The sequence below is a fragment of the Pieris napi genome, chromosome 11 (assembly GCF_905475465.1).
Source record: "Pieris napi chromosome 11, ilPieNapi1.2, whole genome shotgun sequence".
Taxonomy (NCBI): Eukaryota; Metazoa; Arthropoda; class Insecta; order Lepidoptera; family Pieridae; genus Pieris; species Pieris napi.
In genome coordinates this window covers 6897401-6916721 of record NC_062244.1, presented here as the reverse complement: position 1 = coordinate 6916721, position 19321 = coordinate 6897401, and the positions used below count along the sequence as shown (strand labels likewise).

The following is a 19321-nucleotide window of genomic DNA, read 5'->3' as shown; positions in this document are numbered from 1 at the left end:
GCTAGTGATAGGTTTGCTCCACTGCTGATTGACTTACTCGACGATGTCAATCTCTGCATCCTCAATGATGGCTCTCCAACTCGCAGGGTATACCCTAATCAGAATCCCAAATCTGCAGTGGATCTCACCCTCTGTTCCCCTAACCTAGCCTCGCAACTAACTTGGAACGCCCTTGAGTTCACCTATGGCAGTGATCATTTTCCTGTAATTATTTCATTAAATAACAAATCCTTACCCCCCTCTTACCACAACCCCCTTTTAAAATATAAACTCAAAAAAGCAAACTGGAAAGATTATGCTCAATCCGTTGATTGCATGGTAGACACTCTGCCTGATTTGGAATGCGAAGAAAATGTCTTGTCTTGCTATGATCTTTTTTTAAATTCTCTCATATCTTCGGCCGATTCCCAGATCCCCAAAAAGCACTCTCCTAAAAATCAGCTGCTTTCCTCTCCCTGGTGGGATGATGAATGCAGCGATTTGTTTGATAAGAGAATGGCTGCAGAGAAATCCTACTCAGCCAGTATGACACAGGAGAACTTTATTAATTACCAGAAGCTTGATGCTAAAATTAAAAGGTTGGTATCCAGGAAGAAGAGATGTAGTTGGATACAATTTTGCGAATCCCTTAGCCCTCGTTCTCCATCCTCTATTGTGTGGTCTAATGTGAGGAGATTCCGTCGTTCCCTGAACCATGTTAATCCTTCTTCAAATAACCCTTCTGACTGGCTTAACAACTTTGCAGATAAACTGGCTCCACCTTTCGCTCCCTATGTGGACTCATTTCTAAGTTCTACGCCAGCTCCGGCTAACAATGAAATGGATGCTCCCTTTTCTTTCTCTGAGCTTCAAATCGCTCTTAATGGTCTCAAAGATTCAACTCCAGGGGAAGATGGCGTTCCATATTCCTTCCTGACTAGACTAAATGACAAAGCTAAACTTTACTATCTAAAAATAATCAACAAAAGTTTTGAAACTGGTATTATACCGACATCTTGGACATCTCAAATAGTCATTCCCATTCTCAAACCTGGAAAAAACCCTTCAGATTCAAATTCTTATCGTCCCATAGCTTTGTCATCTACTTTAGCTAAAGTAACGGAACACCTTCTTAAAAACCGACTGGAATGGTTAATGGAAAGTAGAAATATTCTCCCCTCATCCCAATTTGGGTTCCGGAAGGGTATGAGTACCACAGACAGCCTCAGTATACTGACAACAGACATTCGCCTAGCCTTTACAAAAGGAGAGTACCTTGTGGGTGTGTTTCTTGATATTGCTTCTGCATATGACAGTGTCCTACTTCCAGCGCTCAGGCAGAAACTGCTTAAGCTGAGTGTTTCTTCGAGGATGGTACATCTCATATGTAATCTGCTATTTAGCAGATCTATTTTGATAAAGCATCAGAATACCTCTCTTCCCCCTAGACTAGTCTGGAAAGGTCTCCCTCAAGGCTCAGTTCTCAGCCCTCTGCTCTATAGCATTTATACCCATGACCTCGAACTGTCTGTTACCAGTTTTTGCAATATTTTACAATATGCTGATGATATTGTCCTCTATCACAGCTCAGGCAGTATAGGGGAAGTATCCTGTCGTATCAATTCTGCTTTGTATTATCTAGGCCAGTGGTTGTCTGACCACGGCTTGTCCCTGTCAGTGGGCAAATCTCAGGCAGTGGTGTTTACAAGGAAGAGATACATTCCCACTCTACTCATTTCATTTGAAAATCAAGCAATCAACCTGACAGATAAAGCAAAATTTTTAGGTATTTATTTAGACAACCGGCTGAACGGAATTGCCCATTCTGATCACATTATCAAAAAATGCGAAAAAGGTATTAACGTACTAAGAGCAGTAGCGGGAGTTTGGTGGGGCGCTCACCCCTATTCTTTAAAGTTATTGTATAATGCCTTAGTACGTAGTCATATGGATTACTGTATGTTTGTTCTGGATCCCTTTAACAAATCAGCTGCTGAGAAACTAAACAAAATTCAATATAGGTGCCTTAGAATCATTCTAGGTGCAATGAAATCCTCCCCCACTAATGCTTTGCAGGTTGAGTGTGTTGATCCTCCTCTACACATCCGCCGGCAGTATTTATGTGACCGCTTTGTTAGCAAGATGTTACAGCTATCATCCCACCCTCTTTGGCATCGATTATCCCAACTATCACATTCTCCTTGTACCCGCAACTCCTCTTCCTATCTGCTAGATAGTTATCTAAAGTTCACCAGCCTCCCTAACCCCCTGATATCTTTTCCAATAAATCCCCTGTATTCTACTTCTTATAAAGCCCTGGTATACAAACCTCCCATCATCACAGACCTTGGTCTGATCAAAGGATCCCCAGATACCAACATCAAATTACAAAGCTATATTAATCAAAATTGGCCAAATCATCTTCTTATTTACACTGACGCATCAAAGCTGTCTCCAGACGGCTGTGTTGGTGCTGCCTGTTGGGTTCCTCGGTATAGAATTATCCTGAAATTTAAATGTCCTCCCGAATCTTCAGTGTTCACAGGAGAGGCTACTGCTCTATTGGAGGCAATCCTGTTTGCACACTCCCATAACATACAACAGACAGCTATTTTGACAGATTCTTTTAGTTGTTTAATGTCCATTAAAGAAAACCCATTTCGCAGCAAATCACGTTTTCCCATTATTCTAAAAATCAGGGAGACTCTGCTCTCTTGTAATCAAAAAGGATTGTCTATCATACTAGTTTGGATTCCTAGCCACTCAGGTATCCCTGGAAACGAGACTGCTGATTCATGTGCCAAATCAGCTGTTGAGTCAGGTTCTCTAGATCATTTTGAAAATTCAGCACAGGATCTTTGTACTCTTGCAAAGACATATCTGGACAGAACCTGGAAGACATTTTGGAATGACTCCAAATCGGTTAAGGGTAAGTTTTATGCTTCCATCCAACCAAACATACCAAGACAACCCTGGTTTTGTCATTATCGGAATGCAAATCGCTGGATTACATCCACAATCTCACGTCTTCGTCTTGGTCATGCTTGCACCCCTGTTCATCTAGCCAAGCTCCGGATAAGGGATCACTCTATCTGTGAGTGTGGCTTGGATGAAGGCACTGTATCTCACATTCTATTTAATTGTCCCAAACTAACCTATCCTCTCTATGACGTTCTTCCCCGTAAAGTCCCCCGTCCTTTAAGTGTTAAATGTTTGTTAATGTTTGTGTTTAGTCCATATTGTAGATTTTTATGTAAATATATAGAAAGCAATAAAATTAAAGTGTAATATATATATAAAAATTATTATAAAGAGGAAACAGTATTTAATAATGGTATTATTACTCACTCATATTTGTGTTGTCTGTGCAGTCTTAAAACTAACAATCGAATTGCAACTATTTTGTTTTTGTTTAGGTGCATATTCAAAATTAACTTAATTATTATTTTCACCGATCAATCTCCATCGTGCCTTCTCCATCTACACGACACTGGCGAAGTACCTTGTGCCCAGTTGGCACATATAAAAGCCATTAAAAAAAAAAAAAAAAAAAAAAAAAAAAATTAGTTGTTAAGTGATTGTTCACTTGTGTCTTGTGAGTCGGGTTATTTGTGCCTGAACGATTTACGTAAAAGATCCTGAAATATAAATATTACACTTTTTATCGGCTATATCGAATGCTTCGCACTTAGCTACACCAGTGTTTAAACTATGGTTTGAAGCCAACAATTTAGAAGCCTTCGTCTTAAACGTTGACCACTGTTATGATTTACAGAATCAATACGTAACTCTTTCTTGTAGATCTCATGAATTAGACTCGATAGATACAAATTGATATGATGATCTTGTGACCTCTCACAATAATTAATCATGCTTTTTACCCCTATTTACATTGCAATGACGTTCATCAAGACCTGGCGAATTCGATCTTTTAGAGCCCGTCTTTTGGAATTCTTAAGTGGGAATACCAGTGTCGCATTTTGTAAAGTACCGGAAAATGCTGCTGGTAAGATGATTTCACACTACATTTATATTAAATACCTCTTTATATAACTTAAAACATACCTACATCTTTCCATTTTAGAAACACCTACATTAAGCTCAAAATTGTGTACTAATCCTAAGAATGCACATCTATGTGACCTATTGGATTACACAAATGCATCAAGGATATGTAGTATGAAACCTACTCAATGTATTGATATTGGAGATTGGGTTACATGTGCTGGTGGCTTACCTTTGGGGACATATGATTCATCACCAGTCACAGATGTTGATATTGAAGTGCTATTTGAGTGTGAAATGGATCCACATGAAGATAGTTCATTTTATGATATTATGTCAGTAAGTATTTATTCAGTAAAGACCAATCTGTCCATTTCAACAGCCTAAAACTTTCTTTGATTGAAATAAGATATTCTTATGAGGTATCAATGGTTTTGTTTTGCAATAGCAGTGTGAAGTTAATGTAATTCATATAACAGTTCTCTGACCCTTTATCCTTATAATTTTAGTTGGAATCAATGGGCCAACCAATTGCTTGGAAAGCTGGGTCTCATTTGGCAATTGTTTTGAAGACTAACATGGAACATCTCAGTATTATTGGTTTTCAATTTGTTGGTGGGGAATTCATTATTGATCATAAGCTACCAGTTGTGAGAATACAAAGTAAGTTGGATAGTTTCCCAAAAACATTTATATGCTTCTGTTAATATGAATGGATTGTAAAATTGATTTTCTTTGTGTAGCTGTACAACTTTCGGGTGAACCAAATAAAGCAACTGATTTATCAATGAGAGGGCTCCGTAGTGAAATTCAACATAGCTTAAGATTGGCCAATGAGGAATTTCAATGGCCTATCCATGCATCACTGCTCAGGAAACTATCAAAAGTGGTTGATATTAAATCAGATAGAAGTATAACTGTAATGAATGGAGGTAGTGAACAGGTTGAAACATCTGTAGGTAGAAGGAATGTTACATTAACAGACGTAAGCACTATAACAACAAAATCTCTATCAGCTGATGACGATGACTCTCCTGAAAAAGTATCAGACCAGAAAGTAGAAAAATCACCACAGAAAATACCTGCTAAAACAGATCTAAATCAATTAGATAGTGGTGTAGTTGTTGAAAATGTCACTGTCGAAATACAACATAATATAATACCAAAGAAAGCAAGTTTAAAGCTTGATTTAAAAGAAGGAACTAGTCAAATGTCAACATCTCTCCTTAATATATCTAGTCAAATTAAATCAATAACAACACATAAGAGAATTGTTAGTACAACAGGGCCAAAGAAAGCTCCTCAAGCAGAATTATGCTCCCAACATATGGAAGAGATTCCTAAGAGCCCTTGTATGTCTACACCAAAATCTGTAAAGAGTTCCCGTCCACTAGTAAATACAAAGTCTCCAAATGTTTTAATATACTCTGACAGTGTTGTAGCTAGGGATAATTTGGAAGCATCCTTGAAGAAAGTTCTTGATTGTGATAGGTATGTTAGATGGTAGATGGTAATTTAGTTATTTTGCATCCCACTAGATAATATAAGCCACCCTTGCAAACCAAGACATGTTTGATTATTAACAACACAGTAATCATTTCAGATACTTGCCATATCTTATTTATGAAAATAAACAAGCAGAAATTTGGTTTTTTACCCGAGACTTTTGAAACATATCTTGTATTGTTACAGTAAATGAAATGGTAACAATTATTCTTACATAATTGTTACCATTTCATTTACTAATACAATAATATGTAAGCATAACATATTATTGATACTTAAGCAGCCGTTATGAGATAATTTTTATCATTCATATACTAATACTAGCTGACCGGACAAACGTCGTTTTGCCATGTATATCATTTATAATAAAAAAATAGGGGTTGATCGTAGAGGGGTGAAAGTTAGGGGTTGTATGTATTTTTTAATGCTGTATCATAAAAACAGAAAAAATATCTAAAAATAAAAAATAAATATTTAGGAGTGGACTACCATTAACATTTAGGGGGATGAAAAATAGATGTTGTCCGATTCTCAGACATACCCAATATACAAATAAAATTTCATGAGAATCGGTCAAGCCGTTTCGGAGGAGTTTAACCACAAACACCGCGACACGAGAATTATATATATACCTATTAGATATTGTTGTACTCGTACTTTTTTTTACTAATTTTAGACAAGTAAACATAGAACTATGGTGTTTTACTAGGTATACAGTATATAGCGTTTCCCGCGAAGCCTTATGTGGTGGAGCTTGGCGTGGGCGGGCGGCACTAGTCGCTGTTGCGGGTTGCGCTGGTCGGGCGGCACCCTTACTGCTTGCCCATTTGTTAGATGGGGGAAAATTGTTAGCAATATGCTCCGACCTACTGCATACGGTTTTGCCGCATTATAAGACTGCTGAGGTGAGTATTAAATTGCATGGATTTGATTAAAAAAAAACGTAAAAAATATTGTTGGTATTTTTGACGTTTTTTTTAGATTCATTTTATTAAATTAATTTACCCAATTATTTTATATAACTCATTCGCAGACGAGAGAGTCTATGGAGTTAATGCAATGTTACATCAGACATAACAACTATACTCTGAATATTTTATAAGCAAATTTTCTTATTACGTAAAATGTTATTTCCGTAAAGGTCAAATTCCACAGCGTTTCCCTCAACACATTATTTTGAATGGGTGTCTTTACCTTTTGCATTAACGTTGTATTTCATTGCTGGTTTCTATATTATGTACAAGACTATGTCTGCTGAAAATGATCATACATCATACACCTGTGTGAATTTTGGCTGTCTTTATTTATTAGAAAAAAAAAAAAGTAAAAAAACTAACAAAAACGTTTTATAACGTTGTTTATCATACTATGGTATTTATTTTTAATGATGCGGAATTTGTTTTGGCTCTCAACTTTTTATATTTCCTAAGACTCATCTGCTAAGTAAAGAGACCATCTACGTTCTCAAGTGCAATGTATCGATTATGCAAATCCGCCGCGACAATGATTGACCTTGAAACTCACCCTTCGTAAGGAGATAAACTCCACCGAGTTATACTTTTTATCTACTTTTAAATCAATATTATAGTTTTCTATAATTTTGCATAAATTAGGCGTAATTAAAGATTTCTTTGTACATCTATCGACGAACAAGCCATAGTCGAGCGTAGTTATACCTATAAACAAATTAACAATCGTAATACATAGGTTGGTATATAACAAACTGCAGTGCTGGCTTTTAACGTTGATTGAATTTAAAATCGCTTTTATCGGGATGTTGAAGATTAGCCTACTTTTGCGTGATGTGGACAGTAATATTCACAACAGCAAAATTCATATTGAATAAAAAGCAAAATTCAAAAAAGGAAAATACTTATACGATTTTAGGTTTGCGACGTATACATATAGATATATCGTATCATTTTCAGATACGAGAAAATGAAGTGGTACAATTTTCGTATGACAAATGGAAAGCCGTGAAAATGAAACATCATATTTTCTGCTATCAAGCATCGCCAGCAAAGAAACAATTCTCTACTGAGAGCGATAGACAGTAAGTTTAACATAAAGTTGTGTAGTATCGAATTTAGGGAATACTATACTAAAAAATACATTAACTCTTGCAAGTTTTCAAATAAATACTAAAAAAAGTATATTTAGTATTCAATATACCGAACTGTAAAATAAATGTACGTATATATGCACCTAATTTTGTATAGCTTTTGAGTCATTCGAATTTATTACTGAAATGCCGAGTCGTACATATACAGCAAGTACTTTGAGACAACTTGTTTCAATTTTCCGTTACTGTATACTCCGTGTATGCTTAATCTGAACCCACTTTCAACTTTCTGGCCGTTTTCCAAATGGTTGTTTACAATAAACTACCAGTGAACTTATATAATCAATACTATTATGACGTACATTGATTATTCTCAGGTATAAATCAGTATTACCTTAAGCTATATATAGCTCTTACGCCCACTATGAATTAACCCTATATACTAGGGGAGATCTGGTCTGTGTACAAGTAAATATTTACGAAGCACTACCGCTGATATTCAATCTAAATATTACGGAGTGTCATTATAGGGCTTTTTTTTTTGTGCATTAGCCAGCGTCAAGTAGAGGATTTTTTATAATTCGTGCTTGTCTTTAGAAATTCGACCGTGTCCTCCACGTACGGTTTTAGGCACTCGCCCGGTACCGCACAACCCTCCCAAAGGCCGAGAACAAATTTAAATTAAATTAAAACTTGCCCTCGAACCGGGAATCGAACCCGGTACCCCTCACCTAGCTCATTATAGGGCTTTGCAACCTAACTCAATTTATTTTAGAAATAAATTTAGAAAATGCATGAAGGTTATATATACATCAAATACAAGCAATAAAAATGTATAAAGTTTAATAACCTAAATTCTTACAGAGCCAGTCAGGATGCCAATATGTGTTGGTACGAATTTAATATCTTGACGTTATTATGCTCTTAGAAAATAGAATATTATTTGCTATTGTAACTTATATATTTTTGGTAACATACGCACTGCCGAATATTTGACATTGAAGAATCATTATTATTTGTGTTATTGGCTGATAATTTAGCGAGGGTATCGATGAAATATGTTAATATTCTTTTTTTAAAATTTATGTTGCGTCTTATTTAATCATTATTTTATAAATTCTGCATGCACACCAAGCATTTGTTAAAATACATAAATATAATTTGTCACTGTATTGTAGTTATACGCCCGAACCCAATAATTAATACACAATCTCAGATTGTTTTCATCAGACCGTGACAGTCGATCGATCTCCTATCTGCATCCCAATAACCAAACCCTTCGGGGCCTACGAAGACAATCCATTTTTGGCGACGGATAAAATGCGTTCCATTTATCGAGTTTACACTCATATTTGATAATCAATGTAAACCGAATAAAGTAAATAAAAGCGTACAAATAACATTAAAATATACATGTGTATGTTTAAAACATAACAAACAGTTTTTTTTAATTATTTATAAAACTAGTGTAAGTTAAAATCTGTTAAAATAATTAACTGTTGATTTCGAGCTTTCGTCAACTGTCATTTTCATACAAAGGTCTATCCACAGACACCGATCCGATCTCCCATGGATAGTTGATGATAGTTGTATCGACAGATGGCTATTACAAGCCGTCGATTGGTTATTGGCTTACTTGTTATTATTTATTGGCACACTTGAAATGTTGTAACATTTGGATTAAGATTACTATCTCAGATGAATTGAGATAGGTTATTGGGTTCGGGCATTAAACGCAATCACAACTAGATTTTGTGTATTTTGACAGTGCATTAGGATATGGTGTACTAAGCCGGAGATGGAAGAATGATTCAAATTATAAAAAGAGGATTATCGAGTTGGCAGTATCTTATATTTTTTAAATTTCAATTGGAGTGAAAAATACTTCTATTGGGAACATTGTTAAACTGTCCTAGTACACCTTAATTTTTTGATCGACTTACAATACTTTCTTAAATTTAGCGTTTTTATCTTTGTGAATTAGTCCCGGTTTTACCGATTAAATGGGCGGGATTAACTTTACAATAACATGTTTTAGGCCGTCCAAATACACCGGTCATCCGGGACATGAGTTGGACGTGAAAGTTCTGGCTTCAGAGGAAACTTGGCGAACACCATCCCTGTTGCAGGCCACAGATCTTACTAATCATGGTGCCGCGATTTTCTCGCAGGTATATATGTGAGACACTAACAAACAATAGTATATGGCTTTTACTTTTTTCCAAAGGGGTAGGCAGAGACCATGGATCTCTACATGCAACGATGCTAATATACCTCTCTCGCTTCATCCACTTTCATGACATTTACTATGCCTGCTCGTCGGTTATTCGTCGGGTACTTTTGACCTGTCCCTTCTCTGGTACGTCCTGGATTTTGGCCAGATATGTACGGAAAGGCCTACTCGATTCGATATCACTATCCGCCGTATCTCATTCATCCTTTCTACATCCCACTATCACACACCCACACACACGCACTCACATACACACACCCTCTCATACACCCATACAACTTTATTTCTACTAACTTCTAACTAGTTGACTGTTTTGTTTTGTTTTTCTTTCCTTATTTAAAACGTTAAATTTGTTTGCCTACCCATATATGTATGTACTTTTTGTTACCACTCAATATAACTTTGCTGTGGAATGGAAGCCTGGTTATCCATTCCACAGGTTCTTACCTAGTTTGGAAACCAGTCTCCCAATATCTTCTCAACTATAATCTTATTGTTTTGGTGTAAATGTTATATGAGAGAAAATAAATTATTATTATAGCCAAACCACCTAAGCATTCCTTTTCGTTGACATATCATCTTAGAGGGTTCACGTCCTATACATTCGATATTTTTTACCAGGAGTTTTATACCACATCCAACAGTTTTATACTACAAATAGCAGACTCGGCCAAGCGTTGCTGTGGCTAAGGTTTTTGTTATATTATATAGTAGTAAATTCAAAGGAAACGGCAGGAGAACAACAGTCATGGGGATCACCATGCTTTTTTGGTGGCTATGCCATTAAATTGTAGCTTATATGAAACGTTGGTACTTTCAACACACCGCCATCTGTTAGAATTGTGTCAAATAATAAACAAATCATTTGCAATTAAAATTACATTGCGGGTATAATTTGAGATGTAAGCTATCCTATCTTTTAAGTTGGATCAAACTACAAACGGTGTGCAAATTTGATTGATATCGGTTCGGTAGTTTTGGAGTCCATCGCGGACAAACAACGTGACATGTAATTTATATTATATACTACAATAATATTGTTTGCAGATTCACCTCGAGTCTGATCCTACTGACTACCTCGGTGAGGAAGGTATAAAAAGTAATGAAGCCAGATTGGAAATCCTTCATAAAATTCTTGGAGATATACTGAGCCTCCACGTGAAAGACCCTAAGGAACTTGTCAAAATTGAATACACTAGAGGATTCTTCCTTGGAGATCATGTGGTAAGGAAAATAGATATTGATTTGTGTTAATGCATCCCCATTTCGGTCATAGTAGGAATCGCAATTTAGATGATTATATTTTATACCATAGTTATAAAATTTGACAAATATTTCCTAAAAAGAGAATAGACTTCAAATTACCGTATTAATTAACTAATTTAAAGTTCAATTACCTTCCGTAACGTTCCATTGAAAAAATATAATCGTCTGATATTTATGAAAACGAATTACTTAGTTGTGATGTGCAAAAAGTAGTTTGGTTTTATATTTATTTTGCTTTTAGGCACACCGTCATATGTCATTTAGTTTTAAAATTACACTACACTCTTCGGGATTGCAAAATGATATTGAAAATAAAACCAGTGAAGAGATATATATTATGTAGAAATATAAACTTGAGTTAAAAACTATTATAATTCCCATTGATGATTTCACTTAGCCATTTTTAAAAGCAATATAACCTTACGTCACTATAAATATCTAGTTATCAAAAAATATCTTTCACAGTAATAAAAAAGGGTGCGTGTACTTATGTACGCGCGTAAGAAGTTATACTTCTTTGGCATTATTAAAAATAGTTTTTGATTGCATGCAAATAATTAATTAAAATTATATAATCAAAGACTGGAAAAGGATGTATGATATATTATTATAGATATATTATTATTTATTTGGATTATGGTCAATTAAAGTTCAGTTTACATTTGAAAAATTAAATATTTAATATTTATTATTATTCTCTGACATTAAGTGTAACATAAATTCTATTATTATTCGAATGTTGTTTTTAAATTATGTCCAATGCCGTAGCATCTTCCGTGGGCAACTTCATTCTGTTAATTTTGTGTCACGGTGCGCGTGCATCGTAAAGTTTCACTCTCATAAATTTTTCATAACGCGCCTAAAGAAGTATACCTTCAAAAAGTCCTCCACCTACGCAAAACACCAACAGATACCGAACGCCACCGATACATAACGTTTGTTTTTAGTTTTCCATATCCTTAGTCATGATATAAATTAAAATGGTATGAATAAGTTAAAAATACATATTGTTTGGTAGGACGCGTGGTCGACGTGTCGAAGAGGCCCGGGCCACGTGACCGTGTGATGCCCGGTGAGGCCTACCTCGCTTGTGCTTTGTGTTTATTGTGTGCTTAAACTAGAGATTTCATGGTTTTGATGTTGGTGCCCCAAAGTGATAGGTTTCCGGCTCGTAGGACCAAATTATGCTCAATTTACGAACTTCTACCACAATATTATGTGTCTTAAAGTTAGGCATGCGTCGTTATTCGAATAATTTTGCCAATATGCTAAAGTAAGTAATGCGTGGTTACTTGGTTGCGAATATTTTTAATCTGAGTAGTGTACCTACGTATAAAGACAAAATCCTGAAATTCTCGCTTTTTCATATATTTCTTAATAATATAACCACGCTTGCTCTTTTTAGATCTGCTTTCACCGCTCTCCCCAACGGCTAAATTATTTTAAATGACGCTTGCTGATAATGTAACTAGATATATAGATATATAACATAAAGAATACTGGACAATCGTATGCAGACAAAAGCTAGCGAAATATACAAAATTTCTGTCAAAAATGTATAACTCATTTTGCTATTTTTTTCGTTTTAACACGGTTTTAAAATTTATTACTGTCGCATGTATTCTTCAAAATTACTTTTTTATAATTGGCTGCTAATTTTTCATATTTCGATATTATATATATGTTTTTCTAATTATATTGTTTTGGTGCAGCACAAAATGTCCCTAGTTGAAGGTTGGTGTCCATTGAAGGACGGCAAACGGGTGCAGAGTATCGGTAACCTGAGTGTGCAGTGGTGTATACGGAACGAGAAGCCAATGGACCAACCTTCGGATATTTTCCTACCTGTTTCTTTATATGAATGCCCTGAAAATTTCTCAACTGTTGATTATTTTGATGTGAGTATAACAAACTATTTGTGATTAACATAATTAAAACAAACCCTTTCGAAATTCTGTTCGATTATAAAACAAAAACTTGGCGATTAAAAAGAGTGACGGAGAGTTTGTAGTTCTACGCCCTTGATTTGAGAACTGGCAGTCAATGTAAAATTAGACTCATTGGTCTAGTGGTTAGTACCCCTGACTGCGAATCCATGGGTCCCGGGTTCGACGGGTTGAGACGAACATCGATGTGATGAGCATTTGGTGTTGTGCTTAGGTCTTGGGTGTTTCAATATGTATTTATATGTCTATCTATCTATAATATGTATGTATATCCGTTTCCTATTACCCATAACACAAGCTTCACCAGCTTAGCATGGGACTAGGTCAATTGGTGTGAATTGTCTTTAAAAAAAAAGAAGCATTTAATGTATATTTCTTTTTTTGACGTTCATAAGTGTACATTGTGTTACCTATATGCTTAAATGATGTTCGGCTTTCGCCTATAAATGTTATGACATCGGGTTATGAGGTTTTATGAATTAAACATATTTTTCAACCTTTGGAGAATACCATAGAATATTTATTTTGTCTATTATTTCAGAACCTAACATCTAAAAACATAGGCCGCGTGTTAATATACGCGGATGTGTTAACGTCCACTCAACATATCATCGAAGGCTCGTTAGGTCACGGCGTGGGTGCAGTTGCGAGGAGTCAAAGTTCTGGTCGAGGCCGGGGGAATAATAAGTGGATATCACCTAATGGGCAGGCTGTCATGTCGCTACAGGTTTGTACTTTTCACATTGCAAAACAGCGAGTGCACTTTAATAAAAAAGTGCGTGCGTACAAAATACACATGTCAAAAGTGAAACTTCTTTGGCAAACTAATTTTTAACTCATGTTCATACAAATCTAAAACTTTAGATTTCCGAGACTTTAGAGGGAGGGAAAAAGGAAAATGTTAGGAATTTAATGAATTTAATTGTCATTAAAATATTTAAAGTGTCGAAAATTAATACAAATAATAAATTTATTTCTTCGATAATAAAAATACGTGGCATTTTAATTTACAATTCGTCATTTGAGATTTCAATAAATTATTTTGCATGAAATATAAAATACTAATATTTCATAAATTCTCTTTACGAAATTTTAATTTTAAAATAGAATTTCTATATGGTACGATCTTCATCTTGTATTTTTAAACGTCTATATTTTAAATAAATAACTACACATTTCTAGGTATGGCAAAAAATGAACCCTACAATTCCCTTAATACAACACGCGACTGCGCTCGCTCTGGTGCGAGCTATACGCTCAGATCCGCCCTACCAAAACTTGGATATAAGGTCAGTATTTATTAATAAAACACCTTTTAAACTATATTATGTAGTACCACTCACTACCAACAGAACATGGTCAAAAATCCCGGCTTAGCACCCAAGGTAAACATCGTGAAAAAACCGGCACGTCTTAAAAATTAACGACATTTATCAGGCGCAGACTACAACTTGAAAATAAACTATTATAACCCATATAGCATTCCCAGGATTTTTACTTTCAATTCAACAATTTGACTTCCTAATGAGAACTATAACAAAACAATAAATACTATTTGGTTGCCAGAGCTAACTATTTAAAGAAGTTAGTTTTTTACTAAGAAAATAAAAATACTAAATTTTCTGTGCCTGAAGTTAAAATTATTTTGCTCGAAATAGTACCACGATCTAAATATATTTTATACAAGATTTGTTTCCTATGAACCAGAGAACAGGGAAAATATATTGCATACCATATTTCACAGAATAAAATGGCCGAATGACATTTACTATGGACGGAACGTAAAGATTGGCGGGGTCATTACTACTGCGAATTGTATTGGGGATGACGTCATTATTAATATAGGTATGTACTTAGAGTATATTTGTGACATAAGTCGATTTCATAAAATAAAATACAACTTGTGTTATATAATATGGAGGGTGTCGAATAATAACTGTTTTGTCAAACTAGACAATATGAAAATGTGTTATTGAAAGTATAAAACATGGCTTTAAAAAGCGTTATGGAGTAAAGTAACTTGTATAAATAATTTGTCGAAAAGTTCATTAATTTTTTTTTATATTTGTACGTCAGTCATGTTGTTTTGATGAAATTTATTAAATTAAACTAAATGTCTTTGAAAATTGCAGCAAAACCATAGTAGGTTTCCATTAGTGACTGGAACCTAAATAATTATATATTTTTTAATTATGTAAAGTATTAGCTTTAAAAATTCAAATCAAATACATATTTTTCATTTTAATAACCCGCCAAAAGAGTTTATTGCAAGATGGCGACGTAAACAAACGTTTTAGTTTGTTAATTGTCATTCAGACATATCATTTGCAAGCACGAGTCGAATCGCCTCTTATGTAACGGTTTAAAAGAAAGGCTACTATTCGAAAGGCTCTTACCTTATTTATTAAACTTGTGTACATAATTACGAAAAATTTCAGGAACTGGCGTAAACATATCAAACAGTGTCCCAACGACATGTGTAAACGATATGATAAGCGAGTACAACACTAGAGAAGGCGCGTCACTAGCGCCGATATCAATAGAGAAGTTCCTGGCCCGGTATTGTTCGCAACTAGAAATAATTATCGATAATCTTATCTCCGAGAGGGGTGTCGATAATTTTCTTAAAGAATATTACGAGTATTGGCTTCATGAGTAAGTAATTTATTTGTTTACCGTAAATACATAAAAAAAATATACATAATGAAAAAGTTATTCTGTAGATTCTATGATATGACCAAAGCTGGAACAAGCTTACTCCTCCAACTGCAAAGCGATTAGCGCGTCGAAGCGCCTTTTCAAATATGAACTTGTGCTGGAGTTGCGGGAATAGCTTTGGTCGCGTATAATTTATATTTAAGCTCCTATTATAATTGCTTCATAATTTAATTATTATATAAATACTATTTTTTTTATATTATCCTTTGTTCTTTTTAGCGCAATGTAACTTATTTGATTTTCATATACTTCCGTCTTTTTGAAATACTGTTTCGCTAACATAACCTTAAAGACGTAGACGCGCTGTAAACCGGCACCTCATCATAGCTATTTTGTGATGATGGGGCAAGCTTATCGCATCTCCAAGGGACAGCTAAACATTAGTGTCCATTTATATTTATGTGAACGTATGGTCACATCACTTAGTCTTTGTCTGTGGATATTTTTTTTGAAGTTATACTTCTTTAGGCGCGTTATGAAAAATTGATGAGAGTGAAATTTTACGATTGCGCGCGCACCGTGACACAAAATTTCTGGTATTAAGTTTTTAAACATCCGGGCGCCGAGCGTGCGCGAGCGAGATGGGAATAAGACATTCTACAAGTAAAAAGAAATAGAATATGCGTTAAGTTAGCAGCTATGCCAAGAATTTTGAATGTCTATAATGACCTTTGTAGTACCGTTTAAAACAAATAAAGGAGTTTTAATTATTTTTTCAAAGAAATTTAGCAATGCTTTTTCACAAAGACCTTAGTTAGTTACTTAGTTAAAAGTTATTAAATTGAATGAATAATATAATAAAATAATAAATAATTATTATTATTAATATTAATTAATAATTGAATAATATACTAAATATTAAATATTATCAAATTATTAGCATTAAATATTTATTATTAATTATTTAAAAAAAAAGCCAAAGAAGTAAAACTTCTTACGCGCGTACATAAGTACACGCACCCTTTTTTGTATCAGGCCTGTGGTGATATAATAATTTCGTCTATTGATTTGCATAATAAGAACATGAAAATATTATTGGTATTTCTACTTTAGCTTTTTCATTTTAGCGGCGAAGAAATCCGTATACAATCCGGGGAAGGCAGTCCTGTACCGGGGACGATATCCGGTTTGGACGAGTTCGGTTGGCTGATAGTACGTACAGTGGAAGGCGATGTGAGAGTGCAACCGGACGGAAACACATTCGATATCATGAGCGGCCTTATTGCTCCTAAACTTTAGTGGGGACAAGATACGGGTAATTAAGAGTCGAGATTTAAGTATGGCAAGTGTGTCAAATTGTGTTGGATAGTCATCTAGCGGTATGCCTCGACTCTGAATTCATAAAGGACAAAGCTTAGGTTTCCTAGAAAAGCGGTGCCGTTATCTAACCGCCGTAATGTAGCGTTGGGTGACGTCACCCATACATTGTCTATAAATAACATCGGATTAGGTTTTCTAGAGAACGTTGAGTGTCACCGCTATGACGGCCGTCATACCGGTGATACACATTAGTTCAACGTTTTTCGCGTGTAGCGGTGCCCATATTTAATTAATACAATGAGTGGAAACGTGACTTGCACGAGCGAAAATAATTGTTTTTTTGCATTATGTTAAAAAGTAAAGACGTTATTAACAACCGTAAAATGACGGCCGTGAGTTAACGGCACCGCTTTTCTATGAAACCTAAGCTTTAGTCATTTAGATTAAGTGAAGTTCAAAATGGCGTATACATGATCAATTAAGAAAAAAACAGTGTGACTCCTATCTCCTAATTTAACATTGATAGTATTGCAACAATTTTCAAAATTATGTTCATCAATCAAATAAAGTTAAATATTCAACTAAATACCTAGTTTTAAATCGGAAACTAGGTAAAGTTTATGGGCAAGCTACATAGTTTACCGTAATGCTTGCATGATAAAATAAACATTACCTGCTTTGTATTATCATCAAATTCATTCCTTCAAGTTCTATCGTTGCTAGAATAGGAGAACCAATAAAGAAATTGTATTCCAGTGCAAATCTTAAGATCTTATTCAAGCCTCTACATACTAAGGGCTGATTTCACCAATGTCGTAGTTATCCGAGAATAGCTATACCAAGGATAAACATATTCGCTTGAATTTAATCCCAGATAACTCACTTTACATTTCACCATGTAAAACATCCGATAAACTAGTCTCAGATTAGCTATTCTTTGGAATAGCCGTGTTGCTTATCTGTGGAAGTGTATATTGAGTGAACGAACGAATGAGTGTATAATAAAAACAAATTAAATGTGCAATTTCTTTAAAGAACATGAAGGTTAATTGGAACTTTTTACTTTAGTTGGATTATACGTCAGTTTGAAGCTGTCATGGAACCTACTTTGTAATCTGTGGTCATGTCATAGAAGCTTTGTTTTGCCTGAGTGTTTATTTTGGTTTTGATTTGAAAGAAGAAAATAAATAACAGAAACAATATCGTTCATGATAATGACCGATAGAAAAAGAAGTCCTAACTGGCAAATGCCAGAGAAGATGTTACTGGTAGATCTGATAACTGACCATTTTAAGATAGTGGAAAACAAGCGTACCGACGCAGTAACCATGAAAGAAAAAAATGCTGAGTGGATTAAAATATCCAATGAATTCAATTCGCAAACCAGTTTCAGCCACAGAACCGCGGAAAATTTAAAGGCACAATGGGAAAGCTTAAAAAAATTCACCAAAAAAGAATCTGCTGCTGCAAGGCAGTACATGATTCAAACAGGTAAAATCATTTTATCATTTTACATGCTTATTTTCGCAGCTAAAAGCATCTTCATGATAAACCTATGGTGGTACTGTGACATTCTTAACTATATTTGATTTTTTGTTTAGGTGGGGGACCTGCAAAGCCTAAATCTGACGACCCGTTATTTACCCGGATCTTGGGTCTTATTTCAACAGTTGCTGTTGGACTCGAAAATCCATATGATTGCGATAATTTTATATTAAAAGAAAATGAAACATTGGCTACAGTTAAAATTCCAGATGTATCAGGCATATTTGTGCCGAACACCACTGTGACCAAGTCAACGCCTCTTGACTTGGATATTGATGCTGCAAATTTTACCTGCGATAATGATAAATCACAAGGTGACTGTGCTGCTGATTGGGGAGACTACACCCCAAAGATGCTGAAATCTCAGAAATCTGCTCCGCTGCGTGCACAGTCAGTTCAGCCTGTGGTTCAGCCAGCTAAATCTACGCCTCTTGCCTTGGATATGGATATTGATGACTGTGCTTTAATATCTGTAGAGGATGCTGGAAATACCCCTCTCACTCAAAAGAAAAATTGGAGCAGCAGACGCAGACCTACTTTACCGGTTTCTTCAACTTTAGAAGAGTTACATAAAATTAAAATAAAAGCTGTACAAATGCAAATGAATTTTGCTGCTGAGGAGAGAGAGGAAGGAAAAAAAATATTTGAAGTTGAAATAAAAATTAAAAATGAAATATTAAAACGGGAGAAAATCAAAACACGAAATCTTTTTGCACAAATGAAACATCGAAGAATAATTAGAAAACCAACCTAAAATAGGTTATCTCATTAGATTTAAGTATATTGTTATGTTATATTACA

General features: G+C 35.0%; 2 protein-coding genes across 3 annotated transcripts; both read left to right on the top strand.

The window, feature by feature from the left end:
* The first annotated feature begins 3577 nt into the window (after positions 1-3577).
* On the top strand, positions 3578-17166 carry LOC125054105 (biotin--protein ligase). Of its 2 annotated transcripts, XM_047655789.1 has the most exons (15): positions 3578-3985; positions 4064-4323; positions 4494-4647; positions 4728-5475; positions 6200-6395; positions 7419-7543; positions 8417-8443; positions 9591-9723; positions 10833-11009; positions 12764-12949; positions 13539-13724; positions 14180-14286; positions 14742-14842; positions 15436-15652; positions 16783-17166. In XM_047655789.1, exons 1-15 carry the CDS (start codon positions 3850-3852, stop codon positions 16952-16954), a joined length of 2925 nt encoding a protein of 974 aa, XP_047511745.1. In that variant the 5' UTR covers positions 3578-3849; the 3' UTR covers positions 16955-17166. The 2 variants fall into 2 exon arrangements, with proteins under 2 accessions (XP_047511745.1, XP_047511746.1); XM_047655790.1 differs by lacking the exon at positions 8417-8443.
* An 865-nt stretch (positions 17167-18031) lies between these two features.
* On the top strand, positions 18032-19274 carry LOC125054019. Its single transcript, XM_047655669.1, has 2 exons — positions 18032-18466; positions 18577-19274. The coding sequence occupies exons 1-2, from the start codon at positions 18184-18186 to the stop codon at positions 19272-19274; spliced, it is 981 nt and encodes a 326-aa protein (XP_047511625.1). The 5' UTR covers positions 18032-18183.
* The last annotated feature ends 47 nt before the right edge of the window (positions 19275-19321 follow it).